Here is an 18,235-nt window from a genome sequence, read left to right as displayed (position 1 = left end):
TTAATCTCAAATCTATTAAAAATATAAAATTCTACACATAACTTAGTTAAGACGAAATTAGTATTCAAGATAGAAATATAGTTTGTGTCAGCTGATATTGGATTGTTTTGCTTGGTTATATCAAATTGTAAGACTTGGATATAGTCTTTTTCACTTATGATGGGCGTGCTTAAATATTTTTTATATTTGTTTTTTTTAACTGTTTGTCATTCATAGACGAACTTGTACAACAACTATTATTTTATGTTTATGTTCACTTTGACTGATGCATTTCTTTAGGCAAGATAGTCTGTTAGAAACTAATTTTTTTGACCAAATAAATATATACACTACCGTGAATTTGATGATGTAGTGAAAAAGGTTTAGAAAACAAAGATCTTAAATAAATTTTTAATAGGAATCATCAAAGAGAATTTTGTATTCATCTTTAAACAAGTATATTATATATAAACTTATTCTCTAAATGACTATTAATTTTAGCGACCAAATAGGATCGAGAGCTAAATTTCTTTTCCCGTAACCACATAAGATAGAAAATATGATTACAATAAAAACATAGATAAAAAGAGAAATAAATCATTCACATTTGAAAAAAGTAAATAAATATCTCTGTGTGGTCCACAGTCAACACTTTTAAAGAGTGAAAGTTAATTTACTTTGACCAATTTTAAATTATTACCTCAAAATAAGAGTATCTAATGGCAATAGATATTTACATTAAATAATTTATAATAAAAAGGGAAACAAATCCAAACAAAATTCTTAATATAATTCAAAATATTTCATGTAGTTTTTATAAAATTACAAAGATTTAGAGAGATTTTATGGTATATAAATATATATTTTGGGGCAGAAGAAAGAGATCATGCATTTTAGAAGTTTTCCAACAGATTATTAGATACAAATTGTTTATTCAATTGTTTTTTACATGCAAACTGTTTATTGGCATAATTACTATTGCTATGTCAATTGTTTTTATTATATATGTTGAAATCTTTGTGTTTGGAGCTGCATTTAATCTTAGAAGCATCATGTTTTTAGAATCTAGATGGATTTTTTTTAACTCGAATTTGTTTTCATAAGTATCTAGTTTCTTGTATTTCAAAAATATTTTGCCCTCAAACTATAGATAATTTTAATTATGTATCAAACTTTCGCGCACAAAATATTTTCAGATTAAAATGTTTACAACAAACTTTCAAGTTATAAATTTATTATTAAAGGTTTTTTTTTAAAAAAAATTGCATGTCTTTTGTGAAGTTTGATGTAATATTTCTTAAGCAAACATATACTTTAGACGAACAAGATTTTCGGATCTTAATTGGCTGTCAATCAGTTTATTCAAACTCTTATGTCTATTCAAATGTCTCTTTACATTTTTTTGAAATTGATATTTGCATTGAGATATGTGGATAAATCATTGAGTTCTTATTGGGATCTCTCAAAATCTGTTTAAGCACTGATCAGGAGTCTAACATAATATTTGGAATTTTGCTGAGCATATTTGGCAATATTACAATATTTTTTACAGTTTATTAATCATTTTTGTTTTATCTGGTAGAAAGGTAAGAGACGTAAAAGACTTTGTGACACTAATTGTAAGAAGAAGTGATGGAGATTGACGTATCCAGAGGAGACTATACAAGCAATAACCATCGACGTCGAGTGCATCAAACACTCAACATATGTGCTTTTGCCTTGATTGCTCAAAAGATAATTTCCGGTTAGTTTTAAAAATACAATTTTGCTCGAAAGTTAATATATAATTTGCCTTTACTAGGAGAAATACATGTGTAATAACGATCTATTTTGTTGTTTGGTCGTCGTAAATGAGATTTATCTCAATATAGCGATGAAAATAAATTCATCGTAAGTTAATTAAATAAATTCATAATTCGACGTAAATATGTCAGATTGTTGTTGTCAAATAGCCCAATCGTTAACTTGTGGATTAGAGTTATATTAATGCATCTATATATATAAATATATTCCCTTAAACAATACCATAAATAAAAACATGGTACGTTATGTTATTTGATGTCACATGGTACAGTTAATAGATGTTAAATAACTTGTGAGAAATTTTGTCCGAACTTCTTTCTTAAATTTCTTCCTTGAGCATATGAATATTTTATTTGCTATATTGCATAACTTACTACATGGATACAATCCTCAACATCAAATATTTTTGTTTTCAATACTTTATAACAAATACATTCCACCTCATGGATCATCCCCAACGAGCATCATATTACCTTCGTTGTCTTTAAAGAACACTATTTTAAAGCCAACGAAAGAAATATAATGCTTGTTGAGGATGATCTATAGTTGTTTGTGTCTCCTATAATTTAATATATGTTAAAGTATCAATATATATCTTTTGATGTTGATGATTTTGTGCATGCATTGTGTTCTGCAACATGGTCAAGAAAATATTCATCTGCTTAGGACAAGAGGTTTAGAAAACGAAACCCAGATATATATTTTCTCAATTCGAGTTAACAATTTTAAAATCTTTTGAATTATCAAGAATTATCAAATCAGATTATTAACTTTTTTCATTCATTGTTTTTCAGGTTCAAATATCAGATTCAGTTAATATGTCCATCGCTAAGTTATACATTGGTGTGAAAATGGTCCATAGTCCACACTTTTTACATTGATACAAGTTTTACTTTGACCATTTTTTTAAAATATATTATCTTTGAATAAGAAGATTTTTATGGCAATAAATAATTAAATTTAATAATTAATGCTAGCCGAAAAGAGAAAAAAATCCAAGCAAAATTCTAATCAATTATAGTTCATGTAGTTCTTATAATATAGCTATGAACCTTTTCTTCTGAAATATGAAACATTTCAAAAGTTTTCTACCAGATTTTGCTTGAAAACTGTGTATTCAATATTACTTTTTAAAGAATTCTAGTGAGAAATCATCTGAAGAGTCATATATTATTTTATTACAGTTTTTTCAAATTGAAAAAATTAATATTGATATTTCATTTTTTTATCATTTTTATAAATTTTGAAATCTTTGTGTTGGCAGCTATACAAAATTTTAGAAGCATCATTTTCTCGAATTTAGATGATGATATTTAAATATAAGAATTTGTACACATATATATATATATATATATATATATATATATATATGTTTTCAATTACGATATCTATTCAAATTAATTGTTTGCAACAAATGTTCGAGCGCAAATAACCAATATAATCTTAGTATCTTTTTAAAATTTGGCATGGATTTATTTTCTTTTAGTTTGAAAGATCACTTCTTAGGTTATTTCTTAACCAAACATGCATATACTTTAGAGGAACAATATATTTGGATCTTATTGAAATTTGGCTTTCTTTCCTTTTATTTGAATATCTCTTTACGTTGGTTTAAAATTATTTTCTACATTTAAATTCATGGGTGTCATTTATTAAATATCTCTTTACATTGATTTTAATGTTCCAAAGATTTGTGGATAAATCAATGAGGTTTTCATTTAGGAGAGAAACTTTCTCACTCTTCATCATTGTTCAAGATTTTAAGATACTATTTAGAAATTTGTTGATCAACTTTAGCTATGTTAGAGTATTGTTTAATATATTTCTTAATCAAAAATTTATTTTATTTTGTAGAATGTAAACTAATAGAAATAAAAAAGATTGATGGCACAATTTTTATGAAGAATTGATGCAAATTGACATATCCAAAATGTAAAGCAGCATAAAGGAAAATTTAAAAGTAAAAGCGATTGATGTAAAAAAAATATAAGGCAAAGAAGATGTTGGATAAAGCACTGAATAATCACTAGTCATGCTTTTCTTACAATGCTTATGTCTTGCTTGCTTAAACGAATACTCTCTGCTAGTTTATATATATATTTTGTTTGATAGTTTAGATGGAATTTGGCTTAAACTACAAAAACATGTATGACAAAAATTTATTTTTACATTAAATGTTTATGTTCACATCAACATATTGAAAAAATTAATTTCTCGTAAATTGATCAAGGTAAACTTACATTCGATATAAATGTTAAGCCAAATTTGTCCTTAATAAATGTAAATAATTTGTAAATAAATGGATTACTAAAATGTTCCAATGAAATAACGATGATATGAAAATAAAAACGAATGAGATTATAACTTAGGTCTCAAGATTTGAAATTTAACAATAATTTATCGTAAATATAATGTCGTTTAATTTGTTATACCTCTTTCCTTTTACATATGTCATAAAGTTTCATCTTTTATGAATGCCCTATTATCGACTAAACAATCATTATAGGACTATTCGTTGTTTAGTCAAAGTAGTAATGGTTACATCGACAATGCTCTTATAAAACGAAACTTGTGTATTTTAGGTTAAAATTGTATTATTGCAAAGTGAGGTTTCACCCTTTTCATTTTGCTAGTTTGTCTCACTTATGGCTCATTTACTATGATTACCTTATCTTATAAGCTGAAAGCATACATATATTTTTGTAAGAAAAATTGTTTTGCACTTAAGGAGAACATATATAACCTTAATAATCCACAATTGTCATATTGTTTCACGCTAAAAGGCATATACATTCACAAGAACCTAACAAATACCAAAAGCATCATACCTTTCCCAGAATATAAATAACCAAAAGAAAGTTTCAAAATATAAAAACTTATCAAAAGAGAGACATAAGCAAAGCTCAAACTTAAACTTCATTGAATTCTTAGTATTCATCCCTCAAAATTATCGAAAAGGGAACCTACACAAAACTGAATTAAAAGTACTAGTGTATTAGAATGTGCTGGACATCAGCTTGTTTGAAGCTACTATAAAAAAAGAAAAGGGAAACCCATATAAAGAAGATCTCAAGCTACCCATTCATCTTAGGTAAAAGATTTGAAGCCAAATCATATCGTAATCGGTTCGGCTGCAAAACATGCTTATTAACTAATCTTTTATTTCATTGGTTGAACCATTTGTCCGTTGTAGCCAATGAAAAACTAGTTGATAGGTTTCTTTTGTAGCCGAACCTATTAGGATAAGATTAGGCTTTAGATGTTTTACCTAAAATGAATGAGCTTGTGCTTTTCTTGATATGGGGTTCCCTTATTTTTTTTTATAGTAGCTTCAAAAGCTTTTGTCCAGTACACTTTAATATATTAGTACCTTTAACTCATGTTCATGCATGTTTTTTTCCTGACAGTTTTGGAAAATTGGTACTAGGAATCCATTGGTGACCAAGTTTGAGGTTTCAATATATTTCTCTTTTGATATGTACTATATATATAGAGGTTTTCTATTTTTAAATTGTGGATATACTTTTGGTTAATTATGATATAGGGAAGATATTATGCTCTTGCTATTGTTGGATCTTTTGATACAGATGTCTTTTAAAACGAAACATTATGCTCCCAATCATGGATTATAACTCTTATTCATTCTCCTTTAAGTGCAAAACTTTCCTTTTTTACAAAAATATAAATGTGCCTTTCTCTGATATGATCGGTTGGTCACAATAAACAATAACAACGAACAAATGGTTCAACCAATGAAAGAAATACTAGTTGCATCTTTATTTTGTTTGTTGTAGTTCAGTTTGGAAATGGGTAAAATTGATTCACTAATTAGCCTAACCAAAATGATATTTGGAATTTTTAACAGCAACACAATAACTAAACCGAGGAACACTAATCGAAGAATTTATGCTCGGTTGTCCAATTTCTGGGCATGTCCTAAGATTCGGCCACAGTGAATTTTGATATGAAAATAACTCGAATGATAAAAATATTCACAAAGAAGTTTTAACGTATTAAACAAATGAATATAAGCTAAATGCTTCCCTTCAACTTCTTCTAAGCTATATGCTTCCAAACGATTAATATGGTTCCAACTTCCACAAGGGTGTTCTCTGAAATCCATTATGGTAAATATGTCCAACTGGATGGGGGTTTTTTCATCATTCTTTTGTCATTTCTATCAAATTCTTGAAATATATTAACCTCAAGGTATTGTTTCCACTCTCTATGTACTCTATCACCTCCTTAATTTTGAGGGATAGTATTAAGGAAAGAGTATCATCATATAATCTGTTCATTATGTTATGTGCTTATATATAAATTGTAACATTTAATTCAATAATAACAATAACAATACAATTCGATATTCTTCATTTACAATACCAAACTAATGGCTAAAAATTGCCTAATACTGGTTTATCGCTAATCTTGTTCATCAATTGTTTTTTGCTTTCAATATTTAAAAACTGTTAATATTCAGTTTAAGGAAAAAAAACAACTCTATGAAATGTTGGTTTTCCCTGAATTTCTAAAATAACATAGAAACATTTTTAAACACAAACAATAAAAATAATTATTAGACACACAAGATAAAAAAGATTGGGATAGAGAGTTCCAAAAGAGTTCAGATGAAAGGCCGGTCCAATATGATTGTACAACGAAAAGGATCTTCTCAAGGTTGAAGGGATATTTTTCATTATCCAAAATCCGACTCTTCCACTTCCTTTCATTGGTTATGCTTTGTATCTTCGTCAATGTTTTAACATTGTTCCTAAATACCACTGTTCCCTCTGATCTTAGTAGTCTATCCATCTCAATTAGTACCAATGTCACATCCCACCTTAAATCATCAACAATGACAACATCAAAATTTACGCTTGTGAGATCTCATTTCAAACACAAAAATGATGAAAATTCACATTTTGTTAGTGGAAAAATAAACAATGTAGATCTTATTAATAAAATGTGCATTTGACTTATAAGATCACATTTGGTTCAAGTTAAGTTATATATTTGCATTTACATGAGAATTTTATATACAAAACATCATGTAACAAACCGGCCGTCGGATAAGAGTGGGCCCACGAGCCAGCATTGGACATGGCCCCCTAAGAAAGGTGATGGTTGGGGCGTTACAAATAGTATCAGAACATGACCCAAATGAGTGTGGAGTCGAGTAGGCTCACACCGTCGAAGGTGACAGTTTTGATGTGCAACAAGGACGTTGCACTCCTGGTTTTACGGCGAGGTTTAAAAGAATTGATTTGGCCACCAATGTCACCAAACTACACTTATATTTTCGGTCAAAGGTCCTGAGAGACTTCCACAGTTAAGCGTATATATGTTGGAGTAGTTTCAAGATGGGTGACCGTCCGGGAAATGATTATCGAAACTGTGTGAGTGAGGACAAAACACAGAAAAATATCATGTGGTGATTTGTAGGGACGATAACCAAGTCTGTAAAGCCTCCCGGATGTAGCAAACCGAATGTCGGATATGGATGGGTTCACAAGCCTAGTGAGAGAACGTGAGGCCTATTAAAGAAGGTGGGCCTATGAATGAAACTGGATATGAAGCCTATTGAAAGATGGCAGTGGGGACGTTACACATATAAAGTTGTACACATAACTTAGTTAAGACGAAATTAGTATTGAAGATGGAAATCTAGTTTTTGTTAGCTGATATTGGATTGTTTTGCTTGGTTATATAAAATTGTAAGACTTGGATATAGTCTTTTTCAATTACGATAGGCGTGCTTAAATATTTTTTATATTTGTTTTTTTTACTGTTTGTCATTCGTAGACGCTCTTCTTACAACTATTATTTTACGTTTATGTTCACTTTGATTGATGCATTTCTTTAGGCAAGATAGTCTGTTAGAAACTAATTTTTTGACCAAATAAAAATACACTATGAATTTGATGATGTAGCGAAAAAGGTTTAGAAAACAAAGATCTTAAATAATTTTTTAATAGGAATCATCAAAGTGAATTTTGTATTCATCTTTAAACAAGTATATTATATATAAACTTATTCTCTAAATGACTATTAATTTTAGCGACCAAATAGGATCGAGAGCTAAATTTTTTTTCCCGTAACCACATAAGATAGAAAATATGATTACAATAAAAACATAGATAAAAAAAGAAATAAATCATTCACATTTGAAAAAAGTAAATAAATATCTCTGTGTGGTCCACAGTCAACACTTTTAAAGAGTGAAAGTTAATTTACTTTGACCAATTTTAAATTATTACCTCAAAATAAGAGTATCTAATGGCAATAGATATTTACATTAAATAATTTATAGTAAAAAGGGAAACAAATCCAAAAAAAATCTTAATTCCATTCAAAAATATTTCATGTAGTTTTTATAAAATTATAAAGATTTAGAGAGATTTTATGGTATATAAATATATATTTTGGGGCAGAAGAAAGAGATCATGCATTTTAGAAGTTTTCCAACAGATCTTTACATGCAAATTGTTTTCAGAAGTATCTAGTTTCTTGTGTTTCAAAAATATTTCGCCCTCAAACTATATATAATGTTCATTATATATCAAACTTTCAAGCGCAAAAACTTTTCAGATTAAAATGTTTACAAAAACTTTCACGTTAATCATAAATATATTATTACATGTTTTTAAAAATAATTTTGCATGTCTTTTATGAAGTTTGATGTAGTATTTATTAAGCAAACATATACTTTAGACGAACAAGATCTTTGGATCCTAACAAACACTGGATGTCAGTCTATTTATTCAAACTCTTATGTTAATTTGAAATTATTTTCTGAAATTTATTGATACCATCTATTCAATTTTTTTTTTACATTATTTTGAAATTGCTATCTGCATTGAGATATGTGGATAAATCATTGAGTTCTTATTGGAATCTCTGAAAATCTGTTTAAGCACTGATGAGGAGTTTAGCATAATATTTGGAATTTTATTGAGCATATTTGGCAATATTACAATATTTTTTACTGTTTATTAATCAAAAATTTGTTTTATCTTGTAGAAAGCTAAGAGATATAAAATACTTTCTGACACTAATTGTAAGAAGAATTAATCGAGATCCACGGATCCAGAAAAGACTATACAAGCAATAACGATCGACGTCGAGTGCACCGAACACTCAACATACATGCTTCCCTTACAATGCTTTTGTCTAGATTTCTCAAAAGATAAATCCCGGTTAGTTTTAAAATATAATTTTACTCGAAAGTTAGATATAATTTAGCTTAACTAGAAGAAATACATGTGTAACACAAATCTGTTTTGTTGTTTGGTCGTCGTAAATGAGTTTTATCTCAATATACTGACAAAATTCGTCGTAAGTTAATAGAACTAAATCATAATTCGACGTAAATATGTCATATTGTTGTCAAATAGCTCAATCGTTCAACTGTGGGTAAGAGTTATATTATTGAAAATATATATATATATATATATATATATATATTCCTTTAAAAAATACCATAAATAAAAACATGCATGAGATGAAATCAAAAAAAAATATGAGAGAGGTTAGTTATGCAATTTAATGTCTATATTAATGGATATTAAAAAACATGTGAGAAATTTTGTCCGAATTTCTTTCTTAACTTTATTTCCTTAAGAATATAAATATTTTATTTGCTACATTGCATAACTTACTGCATGGACTTAACCCTCAACATCAAACATTTTTGTTTTCAATACTTTATAACCGATACATACCACCATGGATCATTCCCAACAAGCATCATATTTCCTTCATTGTCTTTAAAGAACACTATTTTAAAGATAATGAAAGAAATATAATGCTTGTTGAGGATGATGTATAGTTGTTTGTATCTCTTATAATTCAATATATGTTAAGGTATTAAAATATATCTTTTGATGTTGATGATTTTGTGCATGCATTGTGTTTTGCAACATGGTGAATAAAATATTCATCTGCTTAGAAAAAGAGGTTTAGAAAATGAAATCCAGAAATAAGTTCCCTCAATTTGAATTAACAATTTTAACATTTTTTACGTATCAAGAATTATCAAATCAGATTATTAACCTTTTTCATGCATTGTTTTTCAGGTTCAGATATCAGATTTGGTTAATATGCCCATGACTAAGTTATACATTGGGTGTGAAAATGGTCCATAGGCCATATTTTTTACATTGATACATGTTTTACTTTGACCATATTTAATTTTATTCTCTTAAAATAAGAGGATTTTTATGATAATAAATAATTAATGCTAGCCGAAAAGAGAAAAAAAATCTAAACAACATTCTAATCATATATAATTCATGTAGTTCTTTATACTTGGTTGATCATTGGTATATAATATATTATGGGACAAAAGAAAGAGATCAGACATGTTTAATTCATGGTAGATCGCTTAAAACCTTATAATATAGCTATGAACCTTTTCTTTTAAAATATGAAAGATTTCATAATTTTTCTAACAGATTTTACTTGGAAACTGTGTATTCGATATTAGCTTTTAAAGAATTATGATGCAAATCATCTGATAAGTTATATATTATTTTATTCCAGTTTTCTCGAATTGAAATAATTAATATTGATATTTCAATTTTTTATCATTTTTATATATATTGAAATCTTTGTGTTGGCAGCTATATATAATTTTAGAAGCATCATTTTTTCGAATTTAGATGATGATTTTTAAATATAAGAATTTATTTTCATATATATATATATATATATACATATTTTCAGTTACGATATCTATTCAAATTAATTGTTTGCAACAAATGTTCGCGCGCAAATCACCAATATAATATTAGTATCTTTTTAAAATTTGGATGGATTTGTTTTCTTTTAGTTTGATAAATCACTTCTTAGGTCATTTCTTAACCAACATGCATATACTTTAGAGTAAAAATATATTTGTCGTAAATATTATGTCGTTTAATTCGTTATACCTCTTTCCTTTTATACATAATGTCATAAAGCTTCATCATTAATGAATGCCCTATTATTGGCTCAACAATCATTATAGGAGTATTTGTTGTTTAGTCATAGTAGTAATGGTTACATCGAAAGTGCTTCTATTAAAAAAAACATGTATATTTTTAGGTTAAAAATCGTATTATTGCAAAGTGAGGTTTCACTCACCCTTTTCATTTTGCTAATTTTTCTCACTTATGGCTCATTTAGTATGATTACTTTAGTTTATAAGCTGTAAGCATAACATATATTTTTGTAAGAAAAAAAGTTTTGCACTTAGGGGGAACATATGATCTTAATAATCCACAATTTTCATATTGTTTCATGCTAAAAGGCATACAGTCACAAGAAGCTAACAAATAGCAAAAGCATCATATCTTTTCCAGATAATATATAACCAAAAGAAATTTTCAAAATACAAAAACGTCATTAGATTCTTAGTAGCCATCTCTCAAAACTATCGAATAGGGAACCTACACAAATCTAAGTTAAAATTACTCTTTTATTAGAGTGTACTATACATAGCTTGTTTGAAGCTACTATAAAAAAAGAAAAGGGAAACCCATATGAAGAAGATCTCAAGCTATCCATTCATCTTACCTAAAATTTTTGAAGTCAAATCATATCATAATCGGTTCGGCTGCAAAACATGCTTATCAACTAATTTTTTCTTTCATTGGTTGAACCATTTGTCTGTTGTAGCCAATGAAAGACTAGTTGATAGGTTTCTTTGTAGCTGAACCTATTAGGATAAGATTAGGCTTTAGATGTTTTACCTAAAATGATTGAGCTTCAAAGGCTTATGTCCATTACACTTTAATATACTATTACCTTTAACTCATGTTCATGTATTTTTTTTTCCTGACAGTTTTGAGAAATGGTTACTAGGAATCCACTGGTGACCAAGTTTAAGGTTTAAATATATTTCTCTTTTGATATGTACTATATATATATATTTTTTTTTGGACAAACACATGATTTCATAAGGTTACATAAGAAGGTATTCCCCAATACCATAAGAAAATAGTTAAAATAGAAAAGAGACGTCGAGGTAAAACCCATGAGAGCTTTGAAACAATTGCTATGCAGCAAATTGGCACATGTGAGATCATGGTTGCTCGAGTGGTCATCCTCGAAATAATCAAAGGATGAAAAGGTTGTCATGGTCGAAGGACGCTGCGACGTTGTTGAAGGATCCAAAGCCAACTCACTCGCCGGGGCGAGGTACACTAACAAGGTAGTGGCAGGGGCAGAGGTTCGGGCGGACAAGGATTTAAGATCCCGGGTAGGCTGCTTTGGTAGCCAAGGATAATCTTTAACCCATAAAGACCGTGAGATGGAAGTGGTACTGAAGTTGATCTGCTTGAAGTCGTCGGGTGAGCAAAGTGGATTCCAGGGCGATAGACCATAGACCTTTAAGCTAGTAGATTCAGACCTTCCAAAGGAAACTAAAACCAGAAACTGCCATGAACATATGTCAAATTGTAACAATACAGATGGGTTCTCTCTCACATGGGGCCCTTGACCATGAAGATTAAGAAATCCACACAAAGCATGTAGCCAATTTGACAAAGGAAGAAACAAAGTAGGCCTGTTTGGTTTTGTTTTTGGCAACACGGACAAGGTTAGGGTGAGGATGAAAGGGTGAGGCTTGGGGTTGCTAGTTGGGTTCAGGTTGAAAGAGCTATAAAGCCACAGGTCCTTAAGACCATCAACTACAGGTACAGCTTGAGCAATAACCAGGGTTCTCATAACAATTTTGCAAAGCCAACCTTGTCTAGTTAACTGGAGTCTATGATAGAGTCTTCGGCTATCGAGTATTAACCATATAATTAGACAAAGGGAAAAGCTTGTCAAAAAGGACTTTAAATTGGACCTGGATTTTTGGAAGTTAGGCTTGAACTTTCGAGCAGCTAATGGGCCGGGTGTATATCCAAGGCCCAATCAAAGAAACCCTAGAGTTACTGTGACTGACCAGCGGATCTGATCGGAGCGGCGGCCGGCCGGAAGAGAACAAATACTCACCGGTGAAGGCTGTTTCGGTTCGGCCAAGCTCAAGAGGTGGCAAGCGGCTGAGATGGAAGTTCAAGTGAAGGGAGAGACTGTGGCCCTGAAGAATAACACCCCCAGGTATCGACAACGTCTCCATCTGGTATGGCTCAGATGAGGCTGTCGAGGGTTCTTCAGACGCAGAACGGGTTCCAGATCGGAAAATGCAAGGGTATGGGGACTTCATATCCGCCGTTGACGAGGCTGAGCGAAAGGTTGAGAGGAAAGAGTTCATCAGACCCCTTCTCCGTTTGTACGCATTGTGCTTCATGCCTTCGTTTAGATCTGGGTGGATTGGGGTAAGTGAAGCAAAAGGGGGAAAAACAAAAAAAATAGAAAACAAGCCAGCAGAGCACAAATCGTATCACCGACGCCGGCGAGCTGAAGCATCACCGGCGCCGGAGAAGGAGTATATCGGGAGAAGGGCCTCAATAGTTAGTTGCGCCTGGTAGAAAACTCGGGGAATTAGGCTATCTTAATAAATCATTTATAAAGATTTTATGAAAGTGAAATGATATGTAGAGGTTTTCTATCTTTAAATTGTCCTAATACTTTTGGTTAATTATATTATGTTTTTTTGTTTTGATATGCGCTTATATAAAAATTGTACCATTTCATACAATAATAACAATAACAATTCCATTCAATATTCTTCATTTACAATATCAAATTAATGACTAAAAATTTCCTAATACTAGTTTATCGCTAGTCTTGTTCATCAGATGTTTTTCGTTTCAGTATTTAAAAACTGCTAATTTTCAATGTAAGGGAAAAATACTCTCTGAAATGTTGTTTTTCTTTGAATTTCCCAAAAACAATCATAGAAACTTTTTAAAACACGAACAATAAAACAAAAATGAGACACACAAGATAAAGAATATTGTAATAGAGAGTTCCAAAATAGTTAAGATGAAGAACCGGTCCAGTATGATTTTACAGCGAGAAGGATCTTCTCAGGGCTGAAGGGACCTTTCTCATGATCCAAAATTCGACTCTTCCACTTCATTCCATTAGTTATGCTTTGTATCTTCGTCAATGTTTCAACATTGTCCCTAAATACCACTGTTCCCTCTGGTCTTAGTATTCTATCCATCTCAAGTAGTATCAAAGTCACATCACACCTTACAGATCAACAGTTAATGTCAACATAAATATTTACGCTTGTGAGATCTCATTTCAAATTCAAATATGAATGCAAATGCATATTTTGTTAGTAAGGATAAACCATGGAGATCTTATTAATAAATTGTGTATTTGCACTTGTATAAGATCACGATTGGTGCGAGTTTAACTTGTATATTTGCATTTTCATGAGAATTTTATTTACAAAAAAAATAATTATTTACAGTTCTTTATTTTTCTTTTAAACGTTTTCTATCAAATAAGTGTCTAGACCTACAAAAATATACACATTTTCGAGCTTAAATTATCAATAATATATATATATAACTACTTTTGTAATATTATTTAAATTATACTTTTAAAACATATATACATATTGTTCTTTTTTGAGGTTTCATTTGTAAACTCGTTTCTTCTTGTGTGGACTACCAATTATTAAGGTTTTTTTAATTAATGTGTGGTTGAAACAATTAAAATTCGTTATAAATTATAAATTATTGGACACAAATATTCTTTTCATATTGATATACTAATAGACTGGTAAATCGTCAACGCAATTACCAAACACAAAACAAGGTTCTCTTTTCATTTGTGTTTGATGCCCGTTTACGATTAACTAAGTTATTTTGCTAGGTTATAGTTTTTTTAGTAAAATATACACTAACTATAAACTTCGAAGTCTAGTAGTTGTTTATTTCTTTTTTCTTTTTGATAGGATAGTAATTGGTGTTTACCTGTTCTCGTAAATGCTGAACAATCCATCGGCATGAATCAAATCATAAGTTCTTGGATACGTTGAGAATCCTTCACACCAATCTTGATACGTCCCTATAAATCCTCGTTCGTAAATCACACCTAACGTTTGCTTCTCAGCATCCACAGGAACCACATTCATAACCCAAGATGGATATTTCATTATCGCGGCAGCAAACCCTCCTAGGTACGCATTCATGTCCATTATGTTCCTGAATCTTCCCCTTGAAAGCTCTGGCATTATCTGTTTGTAATATGCTATTCTTTCCTTCCATTCTTCATTGTCTTCTCTGAATTTTTCAGCATTAGTGTCCGGTATAGTACCCCGGATTATCCTAGGCGGTACAGCAAAAGCTCGGTCTGGCCAATCCTCCAACGCGCCTCCTGCGAATTCGTTTGGATTGTTTGCTTCTGGCAATGGTGTTACACAAGATTCCAAGTCTTTGTACCTATGATCAAAAATTATTATTCATAAAAAAATCAGAAAATATATACTTGCTCCGTTTTGTTGTATATATAAGATGTTTTAGCCAATTATTTATGTTATTTTTTTTTTCATTTTAATTATTTATGCAACATTCTTTATTCTAGTTAGTTACTTCAAGAATTTGATTTGAAAATTGTAAAAAAACAAAATTCAAACAAAATCTAGTGTTAATATCTATAATTTCGTGATTTATGCGCAATCATATAAAACATCTAATAATACGAAAAAAATGAAGTAAATATGATTTTAGGAGGGGTTGAGATTGTTACCAAGCAAAATCGGGTTGGTCTGATTTGCTGCATAGAGGAGGAGATTTGTGAACTCGTTTGAGTTTGTTACACTCAACGTGATTGATAGGCTTTTGCCAGATTGATAAATCACCCTTTTCTGTAACTTTCTTCCAACAAAGACTTCTTGCTGCATTTTCTATAGAATCTTGCTCTTGCTTCAAATCCTCTTGTGATCGTTCCCAACCTTTCCAGTATTTCTTCCAGTTGATTGGTGGACCGGAAAGGATCCAATAACCACCCGGTCTTAATACTCGATCCACTTCGGTCAAGTACAAACCATCTACACACATCCATTTTTTGTTTTTTAATTTCCACACAACAATCAAGAAACCTCATGGGAAAAAATCAAGAAAATGTTCATTACCGTTTTGAAACCAAGGAATCAAACAACGAGAACAGTGAGCAAGATCAAAAGCTCTAGCTGGATAAGGAAGTCTTCTTGATCCCATGATCCCGATAATCGCAGGAACTCCACGTTCCAACGCAAATTGAACTTGAGCTTCATGAGTGTCTCTTGGAGCAAAAGACATAGCCACAATATCCCTTTTCAATAAGTAAGCACCAAAACTCGCCACCTAAACAACCAATAATATCGAATTAATCAAACTATTATCCTTCGGATTGAGAACCAATCAAGAAGTTGTATTTTAATATAATGTTTGGTTTGTTATAAAAAAAATAATAATAAAACCAAGTCAAAGATAGATAAATCTAAAATAGTAAAGAAATCACAACTTACACCACATCCTGTATCAATAGCTGTTCTAATAGCTCCATCAGTAAGAGGAATGAGTCTAGCAATATCATCAATGTAAGCATCAGCTCCACGTGGAAACATAGTGCCACCACCAGGGAATCTGAATCTTTCGCCTTCGACTTGAATCCAATTCTGGATAGCTTTCTCAATACTGAGCTCTTTGTGTGGGATGTTGTCGTACCAAGCATAGTCTCTGCTCTGAGGCCATTTAAATGGGATCTTGTAGTTTGGTGGAGGAGGAATCAGACAATAAAGAAGCTCATCTTTCGAAGGACAATGTCTTTCTCTGTATTTCATCATGTTCCTATCGAATCTTCTCCCTCTCTCTCGATCTTCACATGGAGTGTACTCACTCAAAGACATGTCACATGGCTCAAAATACTTTACGGTTTGATTCGTAACCTTAAGCTCGAGTTTGTGATGGCTTTCGAAATCTAACCCAACTGGTTCCGAGGAGGACAAAGAGGAGGAGGAAGAAGAGAGACTCTCATCAGAAGAAGAAGAAGAAGGATTTGTCTGAGCCCGAGTGGTGGTTGTTGTTTCATCACATCCCATTCTTGAGTAAACCTCAGAGGAAGAAGTTGGGACAGTGTTGTTTTGCCAAGATCCAAGAACATACGACAATATGCATAGTCCACTTACACAAAGAATCCAAGTGAGTCTCTTTCTCTTTGCTTCTGCAAGGTGGTGACTACTGTTCTCTTTCGCCATTTCTGCTAGAGAGGATGATGCAAAAGAGTTGCAACTTTTATCTGATTTTTCGTAAAACAAGAAAAGCTAAATCTTTTTGTAAGGTGATGGAAATTAAAAAAATCAACGTAAAAATGTTATAAAAAATGTAAGAAAAGTTAAATGGAGCTCGAAGCACGAGGAAAAGGGATCCACCATCACAAGAAATCAAAATTTTCTTAATTTATTGTAATAAAAAAAAGGACAAATGGTCTCTATTCTTTAGCAAAAAGCCAAGAACCACATTTATTAATTTAAAAGTGATTTTAAAGAGAGGGAAAATAAAATTTTTGAGATAAAGTTGGAGGCTGACTAGCCTCATTTTTCGTTTTGCCATGTCTCTTTGTAGTTTGTAAACATAAAAAAATTGAAATCTTTACAGGTAAATTAAGTCAAAATAAGAAAGAAAATTCACAAAGTAATTCACGTGGTACCCATAACTTTGGACTCAAAGAATTAATTATTATAGGGTCCTGTCCTTATTCCAATTTTGTAATTGATACTATATGTAAGGATAACAAAATGGGGCATAGTATTCTAGACAAGCCGAGCATAGTGTCACGAATTTTCATGTCCCACAAAACTGTTGCTAGAATTGTCGACGGTGTACAAGAATTCTTATTCTTCACACGTGACATACATATGTATATCATACTATCATACGTACATACATACGTGAACATATAGAGAGGCGGTTCGTGGGTGTTTGATGATAAGCATCTATAAGTTAGAGGTTACCTCGAGGGCTAGACAATGGGGATATTATTACCTAACTATCATGTGTTTCTCCTCTTTTGAATCTGTTCCTCCATGTTTTGTGGTTGTGGAAAAACATGTTTTGTCTTCTCCATCGTATTCTTTTTTTTTATCAACAGGAATTTTTATTAATCATTTGTTGTGGAAACAAAGGTGAAATACAAAGCTAAAGCCAACGCACGACATTGACGTTCTTAGAGTCAGCAAGCCGGCGGATAACATTTATGTCTCTAGAGTCTAAAGATAAAAATACTAATTAAACAGAAATTCTATAATCAAAAACGAAAGGAAAGATACCTTAAACTAAAAATAGAAACAACTGGCAATAAAACCTCAAAAGAGACAGTAGACCAAAGAAAACAAAGCACCTCTTCTTCTGAAGCACCAGCGAATGAGATTTACCAAAGATGCCCACAGACAAACAGAAGTAACATCTACCACCTCCTATCATGGTGAGAGCTGATCTCTCAAGACTTCATAAACCGGTAAGCGACTCGCTTCTGGATGCGACGACGACGTCGGTACACCAATAATAAAAATATGGAAGATAAAATA

The 18,235-nt window shown here is 31.0% G+C and overlaps 1 protein-coding gene across 2 annotated transcripts; it reads right to left on the bottom strand.

Moving 5' to 3' along the window:
* Positions 1-13,561: 13,561 nt before the first annotated feature.
* Positions 13,562-17,405, bottom strand: LOC109124464 (putative methyltransferase PMT18). Of its 2 annotated transcripts, none has more exons than XM_010462833.3 (5): positions 16,178-17,405; positions 15,803-16,013; positions 15,418-15,718; positions 14,643-15,110; positions 13,562-13,907 (listed from the first exon to the last, which is right to left on the bottom strand). In XM_010462833.3, exons 1-5 carry the CDS (start codon positions 16,904-16,906, stop codon positions 13,691-13,693), a joined length of 1,926 nt encoding a protein of 641 aa, XP_010461135.1. In that variant the 5' UTR covers positions 16,907-17,405; the 3' UTR covers positions 13,562-13,690. The 2 variants fall into 2 exon arrangements, with proteins under 2 accessions (XP_010461135.1, XP_087342009.1); XM_087485883.1 differs by having other exon boundaries at positions 13,562-13,848.
* Positions 17,406-18,235: the final 830 nt, after the last annotated feature.

The sequence above is a fragment of the Camelina sativa genome, chromosome 14, assembly GCF_030686135.1.
Source record: "Camelina sativa cultivar CO46 ecotype springtype chromosome 14, ASM3068613v1".
In the NCBI taxonomy this organism is placed as follows: Eukaryota; Viridiplantae; Streptophyta; class Magnoliopsida; order Brassicales; family Brassicaceae; genus Camelina; species Camelina sativa.
The sequence above is the reverse complement of the archived record's forward strand: the minus strand, read 5'-3'. Positions and strand labels throughout refer to the sequence as shown.